Genomic DNA, 18,385 nt, shown 5'->3' on the forward strand with positions numbered 1-18,385 from the left:
TCCAATCCATGAGCATAGAATGTTTTTCCATTTCTTTCATAAGTTTTCTATAGCTTTCAACGTACAGATAGATCTGTTACCTCTTTGGTTAAGTTTGTTCCTAGCTGTCTTATGGTTTTTGGTGCTATTGTAAATGGGAGCCACACCTTCATTCTTAATCCTTTGCTGAAAACAGACTTTTAAAAGAACATGGAGGCTTTAATGAGATTCTGTCATGGTTCTTACATTTTGTTGGCTTGTTTTTACTTTGTTCTTTTAAGCAAAGTAGGAACTTCATTTTAAGTAGGCTGTTTAGCATTTCAAATTTTATCTGTGGTTTTGACTAAGTTGATTCATTTTGATGACATTTGGCATACTCTTGATGTTATCAAGATACAATTTAAGTCCAATTTCCAATTCAGTACAATTACTTGAACCTGATCAAGCTTTAAAGAGGATGTAGTTTCTATAATTTTTGTAGGTCTAAATGACATTAAGTTTGTGGGTAAAGATTTCAGAGATATGTGATTATTTTGAATGACATCAAGTTCAGTGAAACACAAATTCATTTACACATTAACACAGATAGTGTTGTCAACTTGCCTAGGATCAGTAACGAATTAGTAAATTTTTGGAATTATAAGTTGGGTTTATTTATCCATTGCCAATGCTCATAAATCTCCTTGGAGTGATCTATAAAATCCAACTGCAGATGTGGTATCCCATGATCATTGTACTTTAATTCTAAAAAACACCACTGAAAGTTTGGCCTCTAGCCATTACACTGTTTATAAGAGTTTACAAATTATTGGTAGAAACTTCATATTAAGCTGAATTGCCCCCAAATTTATGGAAAGATAAGCAATTTAATAAGTAATCACATGTTTGTATAAACTAAAGTAAACTTTTGGTCTTTTTCTCAGAAGTGATTTTTTTCTGCAGCATAGGATGTACAACTAATCACTTTTGTGAATCTAGGGATATCCAAATTTGTTAAGTTTCATGTTAGGACAGTAAGTGCGTTCTCATAGCTTGAAGTTCTGTCCAGCCTTTACATATAGTCTCATGGGATTCACCAATGAAGCCAAATTGGGGCCATATTATGAAGTGCCTCCTCAGTGATCTCTTTGGGTACAAAACTATTCCAGCCATCCTTCTCAGTCTCTAATTCATTATCCAGTGCATCCTTCCCTGTATGTACCTGTGGCTGATTGTCTGACCTGGTGTTCTTATCCTGATGGAGAGATAACTGGAAGGAACTGAGATGTCTTTTATACTTCTGTTAAAGACATGTTATGTCCTGTTTTCTCCAAAGCCAAAACCTACCTCTTTAGAAACATTTTTGTTCTCTCTCAGAACAAAACTCCCAAGTCTAAGCCATTTGGCAACTTTAGGTGGTAGCTAGAGTTGGTCCTGAGATTTTGGGTCATAGGAGTGGGAAGTTGGACCAAGGTGGGAGTGGTAGGGTGGGAACAATCAAAGGTCCTTGGGGAGGCAGAGAATCAGTAATATACCAACAAAATGTTGAGATAAAAACATTTAAGCAATCTAGAAAAATGAGTCAGAACTAGTTCAATGGCAGAGGAGCAGGAAAGGCATACTTAGTTGAAGATATGGTACTGGGCAAGCACTGAGAAGGCTGACAAATTAGGACTCTCTAATGCACGTGTTTTATATTAATAAAGGAAAGAGTAAAGACCTTTATGCCAAATTCACATAATTCATCCATGTGAGGAGTATGAGGCAAAAAGCAGGTACTATCCAAGTGGGAGTGTAATAAATAATGTTAAACTATATTATACTTCTTTAGGCTACTTATTCTAATTTTTCTGTGGTACATTTACCCCTAATAAATGTGGAACAGAGGTTGAACTTCCTACAGGCTTAGAAATTTTGTTAAATTACATAAAAAATAGATTGATATAGTCACTTACTGAGAGATGATTAAAATAAGCTTCCAGGCCCAGTACTTTCCTAGATTTTGGACCATATTTACCCCATACGTGTATGAATACTTTTCAAGGAAATTTGTACATTTCTTTCCATCAAGTTTAATGCGTACATGTTTCTCTTTCTGAGGAAATAACGTTTAGTTATCTCAGTGGATTTTGTTAAAAATATTGAATTGATTTTTCCTAACTAGTGATTTAAAACATGATTTAAATTTGTTGAATTAAATTAAATTTAGGTGGTACTTATTGGGTGTTTAAACTACCCAGACTGTTATACTAAAGGACTTTCTGACAATGTTATGAATATATTTTGGCATATTTTCAAAGGTTTGGATCTTCAATTATTCATTTTCCAAAATATCATAAAATATATTACAATTAAGAAGTATCTTTCAGTTTAATTCAGCATTTATTGGGAACTGATTAGCAGCTTAGGCTGGTGTGTTGGGTGGCCATATTTTCTGCCTTTGAGGAACTTAAGAGAAAAGATATATACTCTTGGGAGAAAAGATATATACTTAATACAGAGAATAGTTCTGCATGCTGTAAAAATAAGGGCTGGACTATATGATTGAGACCAATAGTTTTTAAATTTGGCTTTTTATGAGAATCACCAGGAAAGGTTTTCAAAAATACAGATTCTAGAGACAGTCTTTGAGACATTAGTCTGCTGTCGGCCTCACTGAAATAAATTCCTCTCTTGTTCCACCACTAAAAACAAAAACAAAAAACACAACAAAAGCAAATTCTAAGCCTCCATTCCCAAAGATTCTGATTCCCTGAGTCTTTTCTAATTGGCCTCCCCTGATGATTATGTTGTGGGTTGTTCAGTATAAGATGCCATGTGCCAAAGTCATGTAGAAAAGGTAGATATCAATTTGGATAGACTCCTTAGATTAAGGTAGAGTAAAGCATTTTATAACTTAATCTTTTTATTGGGTCCAGGCCTCATTTAAAATCAAGTAGGTCCTGATATCTCTACAGATATTTTGTTATACGTATTTAACCAGTAAGTATTTTTACTTGATACTTTCCCTAAATTTTACATTTGATTTAATTAACTTATTTCCCAGTTTTCTTTGAAGTTAAATACTATATAGATATCAGTATTATTTTCCTCCTCTTCTTCACAATTTATTCCGTGAACACCGAGAACCCCTTTTGTAAAATAGCTGATATTAGTCATGTTCAACAATTATGATATCTTAAGAAATGAAGCAAACAACAACAAAAAAATTTCTTTGGTCCTTGATCCTCGTTAGGTGCTACAAAATCTCATCTCTTGTCTTTGCAGTGGACTTTCTTGAAAGAACAGTCTGCACAGTAGTTACAAGTGTGGCCTCTGAAGCCAAATTTCCTGGGTTCATCTTTAGACTCTGCTTAACAGTGCTGTGATAACAGGATGTTCTCAATAGATATCATCTTTATTAGGATTATTTTGGTCTTTCATTTAACCCTCTTTTCTCTTAAAACTCTCTCATTTCCTTATTCCCATAATGAAATGAACTCTTTCTCAGTCTCCTTTGCTAGCTCGTCTTCTACCATTCCCTTAAATGCGTGTTTACCACTTCATTTCACTTCTTTTTCTATGTCCTGCATTCTCTCTGAATGACATGGTCATCTTCCATGACTCCACCACCTCCTGTGTGACAATGATTCCTTAATTGGTATCCAGCACCGATCTGTCTCCTAGCTGTTGTTCAGCCCTGTCCAGTAGAGGTATAATGCAAGCCACATGTAAAATTTTCAGTATTCTAGTAGCCACACTTAAAAAAAAAAATAGATGAATTTTAATGACCTATTTTACTTAACATGGAATATTAATATTCCAATATTATGTCCCTTATTTGTGGAGTGCTCTTTCTTAAAATGCATATTTTGAACATCCATTCCTTTGCTCATAAATGTTCAGAAGATCGTCAAGCTCTCGTGGTAAAGTCCCAGTTCCCCAGCATTCACTTCCATGATCTTGTCCTCCCTATTTTCCCAGCATCACCATTTTTACTCTCTCCTCTTAACACTTTCATCCAGTCATGCTGAAACTGTTGTGGTTCTTCCCCAAAGCCATTCTCTTTTGCTTCTCTATGCCTTTTCACTTTTACTCCAGAAAGAAGCAGCTCCCCCCTCCTCTACCACCACCTACGTTCCTTCTGCTCATCTTTCAAAACCTAGCAGAGAGGGGTGCCTGGGTGGCGCAGTCGGTTAAGCGTCCGACTTCAGCCAGGTCACAATCTCGCGGTCCATGAGTTCGAGCCCCGTGTCAGGCTCTGGGCTGATGGCTCAGAGCCTGGAGCCTGTTTCCGATTTTGTGTCTCCCTCTCTCTCTGCCCCACCCCCGTTCATGCTCTGTCTCTCTCTGTCCCAAAAATAAATAAACGTTGAAAAAAAAATTAAAAAAAAAAAACTAGCAGAGAAATCATCTTCTCTGGAAAACCTCTCCCGACAACCCTTTTACTGTTCAGCCTGGAACCAGTATCCCTTCCTTGTCTGCCATAGCACTTACTGCACTATATTCTAGTTAGCAGATGGTAATGAGCTCTTTTGAGGCAAGAGTGGCACTATTTTCTATTTCCCTAACACCCATAATAGCCCCTGAGAGGTACTGGGTGCTCAGGAAGAGTTTTAGCATATCCATTAACTATCACGTCACATTTATATTATGTGTTTCGAGGGATACCTGAGGCTGATGTGTTTGAGGGATACACTCAACTATCCTGAATGTAAGGGGTTCTACTCTTCAGTTTAGGAGTTACTTTTAAATAGAATAACTACATAGGAAGTTGGATGTTTTACTTTAAGATGTTTACTGGCATTTTTTTTCTTACTCTTCCAAAAAGGTTCTAGTCATTTAATTTCCTTAGTGTTACCTAAGTTTTATAATTGTATTTGATTATTGCTGATTTTGTTTTTGTTGCTAATCAATCATCTTTCCCTTTTTCTCTCTTGGTCCAGCTCCAACAGAAGCCACGATGCACCCACATCTAGGTAAGTGCTTAAGACCCCAGTGTCACTAACCTTAGTACTTAGATAGGCTTGTTTCAATCCTCTCACTGTGTGGGCAGATGATATAGAGGTGAGGAAACTTCCTGCCCTCTCTGATTCACTGATTATTCACTGAAATCAGTCTCAGGTTCATATTATGCTCGAACACAGGACCTCACCAAGGAGGCAATCATGGTGCCCACTTGGGGCCAGTGGAAGGACTTTTAAACCTGTTAGTACATCCATCCTTGCTATCCTGTTGAGCCTGATCTTTTATTTTTTATTATTTTTTAATTTTTTTTAATATATGAAATTTATTGTCAAATTGGTTTCCATACAACACCCAGTGCTCATCCCAAAAGATGCCCTCTTCAATGCCCATCACCTACCCTCCCCCCCTCCCACCCCCCATCAACCCTCAGTTTGTTCTCAGTTTTTAAGAGTCTCTTATGCTTTGGCTCTCTCCCCCTCTAACCTCTTTTTTTTTTCCTTCCCCTACCCCGTAGGTTTCTGTTAAGTTTCTCAGGATCCACATAAGAGTGAAAACATATGGTATCTGTCTTTCTCTGTATGAGCCTGATCTTTTGATCAAGGATTTTAATGCCAAATTTTTCCCAGAACTCCTGCCCATCATAAATAGTAGAGCATAGGGTTGGTGGGCAAGGAGCTAGGAGTGTGGAGGCATGGAGGTCATTTCAGATTTGAGATAACTGTTCAGACTAGTACTGGGTTGTAAAAAGAGAGTTTGGTCATTTCTTTCAAAATTGAAATGAAGTTGTTCAAATAACCATAAGCTTTGTTTAATGGCACCATATAAAGTTACTACCTCTCATTTTTCTCATGATCCTTCCATAGTGCCATGCAAGGCAAGGTTTGTAGTTGCTAAGAATAGTTTCTGGAACCACTTCCTGGGTTTATCTCACCTTCTCTGCTTGCTGGCCATGTACGTTGAGTAAGTTACTTAGCCTCTCTGTGCCTCAGTTTCCTCATCTGCAAAATAGAGGAAATAATAGTACCTACCTCCTTGGGTTGTTATGATTGAATGAATTTCTGTTTGTAAAGGTGTACAGTCAATGATATAATAGTGTTTGGAAAGAAGTAAACACATGAACAAATAACCATTGAGGCTTACCCATGCCTCTGTAAAACATTCTATAGAAAACAAACGGTCTTTTAAGAGTTCAATTTCTCATTGTGTTAGTGAGGGTTTATTTTAAAAGCGATTTCCAACGCTACACTATTTAATAAGAATGAAAATAAATCATCCTGGCTGGCTCCAGCCTTTTCAGATGTCTCTCACGGTGGGACTTGCAGATGGGTCAGTTGTTTGTCTCTTGGGCTTTTCCTTTCAACCTACAAACCCAATTAATTTATTTTTCTCTTTGGAAAATCTTCCTTGAGAAGCTCTACTTTTATGTAATGCTACAGCTTGGGGCTCCTCTTCTTTGGCAGACTAACTCAAACAAGTGCTTAGAAGCATGCCTTCTGGCAGCCAAGGCAGGCTGGTGACCCGCAGTGGCCCAGCCTCTTCTGGGCCAGGTTAGGTATTTGGGAGAGCTGCACCCTGTAGGCATTTCAGGCGCTGCATCTAATCGCTCAGAGGAATCATTAAATCACTCCCACACGCAGAATACATCACAGCGTTCTTCCTGCGTAAATCCATATTCTCCCTGTTGTCCTGCCTAAGGCTTCTGAATTTGAGCAGCCGTTGCTCTTAATACATGCTGATTCACTGGTTTCCTGGACTTCGTTATGTGCTTACCTGCTGGCATACCTGGAATAAAGAGAGCGAAGAGGGCCGTGGGTGGCAGTGTCACCAAAGAGAACTTGGAAGTACGCTTCCTGATATTTGGAAGTGATTTTAATTACCCACTGGATCGATGAATTATTTGTGTTATTCAAGTGAGCCAAAAACATAAAATATCACCTTTGAAAAAAGTAAAAAAAATTGGTTATTTTTTTGTTAATCAGATCCTGTGATTTTAATTTTTCCAAAAAGCATGTGTAAACTATTTCAAACAGAATCATACAGGCCCAGATAATTTATATGAGCCAAAAGAAACTTCCCAAGCAAACCAGGGGAATGGGATGAGAGGGTTTTTGACCATGAAATTCATTTTTTACAACTTGAGTAGAAAGAATTTTCATTTCTCCCACAGCCTTAAAAGCGAGCCGTGAATTTTTTTTTTTACTTATCCACCTTCTATTCAGTGGAAAAATCACAAATTCTATGGCTTACGAAAACACTCTTTGCTCTTGGTATGCCCAAAGTTGTTTGAAACTATGGGTGGCTCCCTCATATGCCTCCTGACTTTTAACATGACTTTATTTAGGACTTTTACTTAACGTAGATAAATTCTCCTATGCAGCTCTGAGGGGGAAAAATGTTAACACTTTGCAACACATTGAATAAAATATGAGTGAATATGCAGAACTAGGGAAAACAAGGCAGGGGAAGAGGGATAGTAGGAAAGAGATGAAGAAATGGGTTAGTAAATACCAGCAACATTAGCTGACAATAAATAGCCAGAATGGTCCATCTGTTTCTATTAAAGTGAGTTAACACTGAACCTTTCTGGGCATATTGAGCTATGAGAGACAAGTCTTGTGTGACCTGTCTTCATAGGTTAGTACTGACCTTGGCCTTCCTGCCTTTTCTGCCTGGTGACAGTTTGGTGGGGTTTCTCTTTGGGGACTGTGGTTTCCAGACTTGTAGGTGCCTAACCATCGAGACTTTACACTTGTCCCTTAGTAGTTTAGGGGCCAAATATATAATCAACTGCTCATTTAAAATTCAGTTTTAATTTAAAATACTGTTATTCCAAAATAAATAAATAAATAAAATATTGTTATTCCTCATAAAGGCAGTACATTGACCCTTTTGTGTAGCTAAGTCTATTGTTTAGTATAATTTTTTCCTAAATACTTTATTTTTCTTTTAGCTGAAGTACATAGCGACAGCATTATCCTACGAGATGACTTTGACTCCTATCACCGACTAGAGTTGAATCCAAATATATGGTAAGTTACAGAAATATGCTTCACTTTGGTTTGTTTGTGTTATGCAAAAAAAAAAAGATGCTGATTGCTCCCTTGGAGCAGTTACATAACGTTAAATTACTCTTCAAGCACTAAGGGATGAATAAAAGTTGTGAGTTGTTCAACCAGGAAACTGGGCTTAATGTAGGCTGCATGTCTATTTCTTGACTTCTTTAAAAACTGAATCTAGGTGGCATCTCAAAGCCATGCATATGTTTAGATATTTTTCAGGTGTACAAGTTCTTTATGTAGAAAACATTATGCTTTAGTGTGTCTAATAATTGCATTTATGCTGAGGAAAAGAAGAGAAATGGTTTATCTGAAATGAGAGGTGATTTGAGTCACACTTATAAATAACTTCTAAGTCATTGGACTGCCTCATTTATTTACACCCTAGTCTCTCCTCTGAAGGCAGCTTAGGTTCAACTCCATGGGATTTTTGAGGGCAAAGAAATAATGAATCAAACCCATTCATTAAAAACTTGTTGAATAGAGGGGCGCCAGTGGGCTCAGTCGGTTAAGCATCCGACTTCAGCTTAGGTCATGATCTCACGGTTTGTGGGTTTGAGCCCCTTGTTGGGCTCCGTGCTGACAGCTTGGACCCTGGAGCCTGCTTTGGATTCTGTGTCTCCCTCTCTCTCTGACCCTCCCCTGCTTGTGTTCTGTCTCTTTCTGTCTCTCAAATGTGAATAAATGTTAAAAAAAAATTTTTTTAACCTGTCGAATACATCAACAGATGCATGCATTTGTTGGCAATTTGTTGTATTTTTGGTGACTGGGGAAATAGGTCTGTCGACCCACACCTACCATCAATCTGTGTCATTTTAGAGAATATCTGAATGTGGATGTTCTGTGACATTAAATGTTTTTATATACACATCCAAAAGCTCAAGGTAAATTTGAAGCTCTAATGTAAGTAAACTTTCAAGTTGCAACCAAAATTCAAACAATGCTCAAGACTAGAAAGAAATGAAAAACACTAATTCAAAAAGATATATGCACCATGTTTATTGCAGTATTATTTATAATAAACAAGATATAGAAGTAACTAAGTGTATATTAATAGGTGAAGGGATAAGGAAGGTGTGTCTTTGGAATATTGTGCAACCATAAAAAAGGATGAGATCTGGCCATTTGCAACAACCTGGTTGGAGCTAGAAGGTATTATGCTAAGGGAAATAAGTCAGACTGAGAAATATAAGTACCATGTGATGTCACACATTTGTGGAATCTAAAAAATAAAACACATGAATAAACATATCCTAAACAAATAAATATCAGAATCAGACCCTAAATACAGAGAACAAACTGATGGTTGCCAGAGGGAGGGGCGGAATGAACAAAATGGGTAAAGGGGAGTGGAGTATACAGGCTTCCAGTTATGGAATGGGCATAAAAGGCACAGCATAGGGAATATTGTCAATGATCCTATAATAGCATGTATGGTGACAGCTGGTAGTTATGCTTGTGGTGATTGGATCAGAACATACATAGAAGTTGCAACACTATGTTGTACACCTGAAATTAATGTAACATTGTATGCCAATTATATTCAAATTTAAAAATTAAAAACAGACTAGAACTCCATCCTCAGATGTCAGTATATGATATTCATTTCTGTTTTTCTTTATTTTCACTGTTCAATGAATATTAGGCAATAATCATTTTGTTTATACAGTAAATTTAAAAGGGATATCGTCCTTCTCTCAAATAGCTTATAGTTTAGTAGAGGATATACAAAATGCATATTTTTAAAACCCTCCTAATCCAGTATAGAAATTCTTAATTCTAATAGAAGGGGTACAAATAACATGTATTGTAGTTCCAGAACAAGAAAGATGGCTCTGATGGGATTTTCTTAGAGAAAGTGGCCCTGGAACTGAGCATTGAAGATGTTATATAGATGGAGAGTGCTGGTGCTTAAATACTAGACGGAGGAACTTTTTGTGCCTTTTCTAGAAAGAAATATTGATCTAGATAGTATATAATAAAAATCAGAGTAGCCAGAATCATAAAGTCTCATAATTTATATGCCACCTAAGAAATAGTTTATCAATAAAATTTCACTTCCCTGGGAGCATATCCTAAATACAAATTTCTTAAAGCAAATTGAAAATCTTTACTAAGAAAAGGCCAAAGAAACTCTCTAAGCACTGCTTGTGCCCAGGAAAAACTCTCTACTCCTCTTGACATTAGGGGTTTTTATATTCTATTGATATAGATGTTGTCAGATGATTTGTTTCTTTCAAGGCAAGTTTATTTCTGTCAAGCTAATTCATTGTCTTCAGTGAGTTTTCTTGATAGGTACAAAATGTGACTTTTATGGGGTTCAAATTCTGTTGTTTTTGAAATCAATAAAACATGATTGATTTTGCTTCACCCATTTTCATGACTGATCTGATATATGCTTTCTTGACCCAAGTTATGGATTTTGTGTCCCTTTCACTTAACTTATAGTTTCTCCCACTTAAAAAAATTTTTTGTTAACTTTAAAAAGCCACGTACTTCTGTTTTCTATGAAATATATTTCAGAGTAATTTTACTTTATCTCTTATTGCCCACAGTCTCCTTCATGTAGCCTCTTTAAGGTTAAAAAAGCCCTAACTATGAACCTCTCATCATTTGAGAGAGGACTTTGTTCAGCAAATGTGGCAGAGGTTCTGAGGTCAGGCCAGTCCAGTTTGACTCTTGAGCTCGTCACTGGCCAGCTGGGTACCTTGAGAAAAGCGAAAAGCTTCCTTTACGGCTAAAAGCCTGTTTCTTTGTCAGTAGAAAGTGAGATGAATACTGTTTTTACAACATTGTTTTAATGTTTGAGGAGCTGGAAAAGATCTGGCACCATGTCTAGTATTGTAGGTACTCAGTACAAGTTAGTGCCTTCCCTTCTTCCCTTCTTCTCTTTCTTGCCCTACTCTTCTCTCTTTCCCTCCCTCTCTCTCTACCACCTCCCCTGCCCTCTTCCCCTACTTTCCTTCTTCTCTCTCCCTCTTTTTGTCCCTCCTTCCCTTTCTTCCTCCTGTGATATATTTGCACATTGTTCTCCTTGTCTCCTCTAAGCCCAGATATGACCCCAAATCATTATTATTTTTAAAATCTTCAACCAATTGAAGGACTTCAACCAAGTCCTCATGTATTCCATTATTGCATTTGGATGAAAAAAAAAAACACATCAGAGTAAATATTTCTGTATTATATAATATATGGAACATATATTAATGATAATATATTTTAGCGGAATCATAGGGAATGGGGAAAAAAGAGGATATTAGCTGTCTCAAAATCCTTAAAAATAGACATAAATTCCCTAAAGGAAGAAACTAGCACTCAATAAAATTGGACATCCCAGTGAAATATGTCCGGTATAGTAACGATGCCCTACGTGCTTTTGGAACTTTATAAAGGCAGTTTTCACTGTCCTGAAATCTGTTTTCTCACAATATTGGCAATGTGAGTTTTGTCTTTATGATCTTGTCTTTAATTCTCTCCACCCCACAGAATTAGAAATCCCTGGGCAACTCTGTGACAGTGTAGGAAGGAGAAAACCTTACTGCCAAGTCCGTAACTCTGTGTCTCTGCTGTACATTGCCACATACATACAGCAGGGTGTCCTCTGTGCTGCTTCTGGCCAAATTCCCATGACTACATACATCACCAAATAATTTGCCACTAGAGAAAAATGTACTGCTTGTGTAAGCATGTTCTTCCATGGGGTTTGGAAATCATTGTATGCAGTATTCAATTTGTAATTTTTAAGGACAAGCTAAAGGAAAAGTTAAGAAACTAGTTATGTCTGTGTAATGATTGAGAGAGAGATCAGTTTCAAAACCAATCACTCACAACTCCTTTGCTTCCATTAACTTCATTTAATAAAATCCCAATTGTTTTCACTCTATTACCTGTAGTTTGTGATACTCACATTTATTATCTCATGTAAAAATTACTGTACATAAAAGACAAGGAACATAAAACACTGTGACTATTGTTATGAATGAACATAACAGCCCAGTTACTCTTCCAAGTGTTGGAGAGCAGTTGTGATAGAACCAAGAAACTTTTTTTAAATTTTTTTTTAACATTTATTTATTTTTGAGACAGAGAGAGACAGAGCATGAATGGGGGAGGCTCAGAGAGAAGGATACACAGAATCTGAAACAGGCTCCAGGCTCTGAGCTGTCAGCACAGAGCCAAACGCAGGGCTCGAACCCACGTACCGAGAGATCATGACCTGAGCTGAAGTCGGCCGCTTAACCAACTGAACCACCCAGGCGCCCCCCAAGAAACTTTTTTAATATCAATTCAATACTGAATGTCCTGCCTGTCTACTTAGTTTAAATACTAAGTTTCATTTCAAAATTAATAAAGGTACTTGGCAAAAAGTCCAATAATATTAAAAAATATTTAAAATTAAAAATAAACCTTCCTCCCACACTATAGCTGTATTCCCTTCCAACAGAAGCAGCAACTGTTAATGGTTTTTGCCAGTCCTTTCAGAAACTGTTTATGTTTACACAAGCATTGCAGTTATAAATTCTGGCCACAGACTAGGGTATCGGAGGAATAAAACTTTTTGTTGTTCTTTCATAACCCAACTTAATTTCTTTTTATTGTCCTCCTTCTCCCAGTGGCTAAAACTTAATTTCAGTCGCCTTTGGCTAGCCCTCTCCCATTTTTCTGATGTTGTGACTAAGTTTCAGAGGACTTATTGGTGCAAAAGCAGGGGTGGTCTGAGGATGTACCTCTGGTCTCCAAGTCATCTATTCCTGCAAGTACCCAGGGAGCCTTCCTGTCTCATCTAGTCTTTGGTGGCTGGTCCACACAGACAGTTTGCACTTGTCCCAGCCATTCCTTCAGGGCATGGCTCTGTTTTGAGCCCTGCATGAGGGTGTGGAGACTGCTCTGCTGCTCCTGGACCTGGGCTGTGGGCATGTCCTTGATGCTGTGCTCTGGTGTGCCATCATGCCACTAGAGTCCTTCCACCTCCCTGCAATGCAGAGCAGAGAGTCCTTCTGCTCTTTCCTCCCCAAATATCTCTAGGGAAGCAGCCCTGTATTTCCTCTACTCTCTCAGTCACTTCTGAGTGCTTTGTTTGGATGAGAGCTGAGAAGTAAAGTTACAAATGAAGAGAAAAACAAAACCCCTTCATTAGAATATAGTGGTAGCTCAGGCTTATCGAGAGTGAGGCTTCTGTACTTCCACTTTGCCCTGATGTTGGACCACATGCAAGTATACCTCTGAACCACGACAGTAGCTTCATCAGTTCAGATGTGCCATTGAACCCAAGGGGGTGAGAGCAACACCCATCTGTCAGCACTGCTGACAACTCTCCATTGTCATATCAAGTGTGTTCAAACGATTGTGTTACTAGGATAAAAGAGATAGTAGTATCTTACTCACATAGAGGCAACCCTCCAACCCCTAAAAACAAGGAGGCAGGAAGAAAACCCGCATATAACTAAAGTTAGAAGAAATTAAAGACCTATAAATATGCTTTATCTCATTAACATTTCATTTAAGCATCTACTACTTGTACATCATCTTTCATAGTTCCTTTTTATAAATTAAACTATTTTAGTATGATGTAAATACTGCCAGTATTTCATATGAATGGAGTACAGTCTTGATTTTTTTTTTTTATTAAGAAGAATCATAGCTGATAGCCCTAGACTGGGAGCATTCCAGCTACCCATCAGCAGGAGAATGGATAAACAAGATATAGGGGCCCTTGGGTGGCTCAGTCGGTTAAGCCTCCAACTTCAGCTCAGGTCATTATCTCATGTTTCATGGGTTTGAGCCCCGCATTGGGCTCTGTGCTGACAGCTCAGAGCCTGGAGCCTGCTTCTGATTCTGTGTCTCCCTCTCTCTCTGCCCCTCCCCTGCTCGTGCTCTGTCTCTCTCTCTCAAAAATAAATAAAATGTTAAAACAAACAGTGATATATCCATACAATGGAAATTCAGCAATAAAAAGGAATTAATTGTTCATAGTGGAAACAACATGGTTAAATCTCAAAAATATTATGTGGAAGGAAAGAAGCCAGACCCAAAATAGTTCTTACTATATGGTTCCACTTCTATGAAATCTAGAATAGGCAAATTATCTAAAGTGCTAGAAATTAGATCAGTGATTGTTTCTGGGATAGGGGATTGACAGAAGGGTGGGAGGAGCTTTCGGGGGGTGACGAATATGTTATATGTATCTTGAGGGGTGTGGGTTACATAGATGTGTGCACTTGTCAAAACTTGAGGTCTGTATATTTCACTGTGTGTGAATTTACCTCAGTTAAAAAATTCAATAATAATAAAAGCAATGAGAAAAAATAAGAAACATGAGACATTACTGATTCATAGCTTGCAGTTATCAAGAGTTCAGAGAGAGAGTTAAAGGAACTAGAAAGTGAATGATTTGTGGAAAATGATTTAAGTTTCCTTAAGAAGTGTCTTTATCCTCCAAGCAATTACAAAGTCAAGCAGGAATCCTTGTTTTGCTTAACAGATTATCCTTTTAATGCTTGTTTTGTGAAGATCACAGAAGGCATTTGGAGCTGTAATATCACCGGGCTCTGATGTTCTAGTGGGAAACTCGGGGCTGTTAGAAAACATGATGATAAATTGCAACTCAACGACAACAGATGTTTCCCCTCCGGCACAATAACAATAGCAGAGATGTCCTTTTCAGCAGAGATCAGGGAAGAACAGGAGTCAGTCCTCAAAAGATACATCTCAGATGAGTAAGTCGTCATGCCAACAGGGATATGAGACATCAGGAAGAAAGACACAAACGAAGTTGTCTCAGATCCTTTGGTACGTGGACACCTCTGTCCATTGGTTTATCATACAGAAAGCCCCTCAACTTAGAGCTAAGGATTGCTTGAATCAAGAAGAGACTAGAATATTTCCATTTTTATCTCTAAAAGATCATACTGAAGGACCAGGGAAGCAGAGATCACAAACTCTGCTGCATCTGGTATTCTCTTGAAAGTACTAATTTAAAGGGGCGTCTGGATGGCTCATTTGGTTGGGTGTCTGACTCTTGATCTCGGCTCAGGTCGTGATTTCATGGTTCATGAGATGGAGCCCCAAGTCGGGCTCTGTGCTGGCAGTGAGGATTCTCTCTCCCTCTCTCTCTGCCCCTACCCCTACTCATGCTTGCTTTTTCAAAATAAATAAATAAACATTAAAAGAAAAGAAAATACTAATTTATTGGAACAGTTATTCTGAAATAGAGCAAAAACATGGGTGATTTGGCCTATTAAAGTTTATTTTCTTTGAGAAAAATAATTATGTGAACAAGGAATGTAAAAAGACTGAGGTTTTAGGATGAGGGGTGTAAGTTATTTCAGCTGGAGCTCAGTGATTAAAACAGACCGTAAGAGAGAAAAGAAGTGAAGCAAATAGTAAAACTACCTCACAGTTCATTGGTATCTTGATTGCCCCATAAATAACAAAAGCAGAGAGGCCTCCATTTAGTAGCCAACTGTGAGAATCACAATGTAAGCGGTTTCCAGGAAATCGGAAAAAAAAGTTAGACTGATGAATGGTGTCACCAGGAAGGAAACTGGATAAAAGCACATCCACTTTGCTCAGTGTCCAGCAGGCCCACAAGCAGTAAGGCTGGAAGCCCGTGCTGGGTGAAGGGGAGAACTGACCACAGACACCAGGGGCTCTACAGCACTGCTGAAGGATTTCCAGGGGATGTTTTTGGTCATGATGATCACTTACAAGACACATGACCTCATAAACTTACCCAATATAACACAGAGCATAAACCTTACATTTCCTTTCAAGAGCCGGTGAGCAAACGAGATCATGAATAGCTGAGAAAAGTCAGGCAAAATATATCTTTTCTCTGATGACATACCTTTGCCAGAATCTCTAATATATCCATGCATTTGTGAGTTATGAAGTTATAATTTGATTTTTTTAGGGTTTAATGGTCCAATATTCTGTCCTTCTGTGCATCTTTCTCTACTTTTTCTCTCATTTCCTCCCTCTTGACTTCTCCACCTCTTCCCACTATCTCTCTTTCTTCTCTTTTGTTAATAAATTTTTTCTCTTATTACAAAACTCTCCTGTAACCCTCTTCTCCTGCCTCCTCCCCCCAACTCCTTCCTCTCCTTTTCTTACCATGATGTCATTGCTCTGGGGAAAAGCTTCATCTACAATAGAAAGGTTAACCAGGAGGTGTCCTACCAATAAAATAAGGTGTGAATCTTGAGGCTTATTATTTCCTTCTTTAATCTCTGCTTTAGATGACAGAAGTAAGAGCTCACTCAATGGAATTAAATGTCAAGTACATTTGAAACAAGGGAGAAAATATTTCCTCAAGCAGCATGTAGTGGAATTCACCGTAGTAGGAGGTCAGAATATTTCGTGCAGTAGTAGGATATTAGAAGGGTTATTTTTAACCCAAATAATATTTGTCATTGTACCTGTTAACAAAGGAGAGATCAAAATTCAAAACTCCCTAGAGAAGTAAAAAGAGTTCTTTTACCTTCCTTAGTGAGAAGTAATGAGGATGAGCCATAAATGGGGTTTGTCATTTTCACATTTAGAGTATGTGTTAGCTTCTTAGAAAAAAAGGCATGACGTTGTTGAAGGTGATAATATTCTCAGTCTTATAGAGTGAAGTTTCTTGCTGTTTTTCTAAAAATATTCTACATTTGCAAAGAGAATAGGATTTTTTAAAGCTTAATCTTTTCACAAGAAAGTAGTTATGCCATCTTCATTATAAAACATTGTCTCTCTCTTTTTAATGTTTATTTGTTGAGAGAGAGAGAGCAGGGGAGGGACAGAGAGAGGGAGAGAGAGAAAATCCCAAGCAGGCTCCATGCTCAGCACAGAGCCCAATGTGGGGCTCAGTCCCATGATCATGATGTCACGACCTGAGCTGAAATCAGGAGTCGGATGCTTAACTGACTGAACCACTCAGGTACCCCAGAGTCTCTTTATTATAAAATATGGTCAAAAGTTGAATGTTCTGGTTGTTGAGGTTTGAGTGGAAAGTACACGGACCTCTGGTGTCTCCAGAAGAAGTCAGCTGACTGTCCAGCTACCAAAGGGCCCCAGAGGCCCATTTACTTTGGTGGATTCGCCAGTCCCTGATCTGGCCTTGCCTTGCAAACTCACACATCAGATTTTGTCAGACATGCAGTGTGAGTGGTTCCTGGGGGAAGAGTCAGGTTATCCTTGGGTCAGGAAATTACAAGAGTTTTCTTTTCTTTTTCCATTTTAAAGTACTTTTTATAGTCAGTACAAATATTAAAATTATTTTAATATCTCCATTCATTATCTCCATTCAGAAACGCAGGTAAATACACAATTCTGGTTTATAGAATGCCGGATTGCTTCTTTGAGGCTGAGAGCCAGACACTGACTTTTTCAGGGACAGTAAATTATGGAGAGATAATCTGATGTCCTCAGTCTTGCGGACAAACGACATGTATCTCAAATGAGAATTTGATGATAACTGATTGTCATTGAGTTTCCAGGTGATTACCTTGTTTCAGCAGAATGCGTTGATGAAAGGCTGAGTGATTTCACTCTGATATAAAAAGAAAAATGAGCCATGTAATTAGACTACTCTTGAGAAAATAATATTTCAATTATTTATTTATTGTTATGAGGATGATGTCACCACCAGCCATTCATAAATCTCCTGTTGTGCGAAGGAACCCAATTTTCTCATTAATCCTCCTCCTCTTTCCTGTGTCCTAAAAGTCCTGTGTGAGTCACTGCATGGCTGAAGGGCCATTTCAGCCTCCTCTGTGCCTCCTGAATAGGTGCTTGGCATGTTTTCCAGCCTAATAATTTCTCAATCAGGATTGAAACATAATTATACCTTCAGAAGTTTACTCTCTACAGCATAAATGCACCTCACATATAATTCTTTATCCCAGACAAAAACAGCCACCTAAGTAATAAAAAACAAAAATAGAGAATTGATACCAAAATAGCAAGTTTCAAATTGCCAAAGAGCTTGTTATAGTGAAAAACAGAACCGTGGTTCAAAGCATTTCTTTTATGTTTATGGCTTGGTCCTTGGTGTGTTGGTCAACAAGTACCTGCCTTTATATTTACTGCTTCTTTTATGTTTTGGTTAGTGAAAAAACAAATGTGATAGTGTGTGTGTGTGTGTGTGTGTGTGTGTGTGTGTGTGTGTGTGTCTGTGTGTGTGTGTGTCTGTGTGTGTGTAGTAATGAATTATCTAAGGTTGTACATAAGCAAAAGAAGATTGTATTTGATATGTACCTCAGTCCAGCGAATTCATTCTTGACATTTCCTATGAAGTCCATGACATTTTTCTTATTCTTGTACATTTTCATTAGCAAAACAAAATCCTTTTATTAAATAAAAAAAAGACCTTTTAGGAAAAAGTTATCATAGCTTTTCAAAATAAATTCTGGCAGTAAAAAGAATGGCAAACATTTTTTTCGAGG

General features: G+C 37.9%; 1 protein-coding gene across 1 annotated transcript in view; it reads left to right on the forward strand.

The window, feature by feature from the left end:
* RELN (reelin) overlaps positions 1 to 18,385 on the forward strand; it is a 535,267-nt gene that overhangs the window by 243,334 nt on the left and 273,548 nt on the right. The window contains exons 5-6 of the mRNA XM_047850601.1: positions 4,884 to 4,916; positions 7,856 to 7,934. Of these exons, the coding sequence (XP_047706557.1) occupies positions 4,884 to 4,916; positions 7,856 to 7,934 (112 nt within the window). The remainder of the gene's footprint in view (positions 1 to 4,883; positions 4,917 to 7,855; positions 7,935 to 18,385) is intronic.

Source organism: Prionailurus viverrinus, chromosome A2 (assembly GCF_022837055.1).
Source record: "Prionailurus viverrinus isolate Anna chromosome A2, UM_Priviv_1.0, whole genome shotgun sequence".
In the NCBI taxonomy this organism is placed as follows: Eukaryota; Metazoa; Chordata; class Mammalia; order Carnivora; family Felidae; genus Prionailurus; species Prionailurus viverrinus.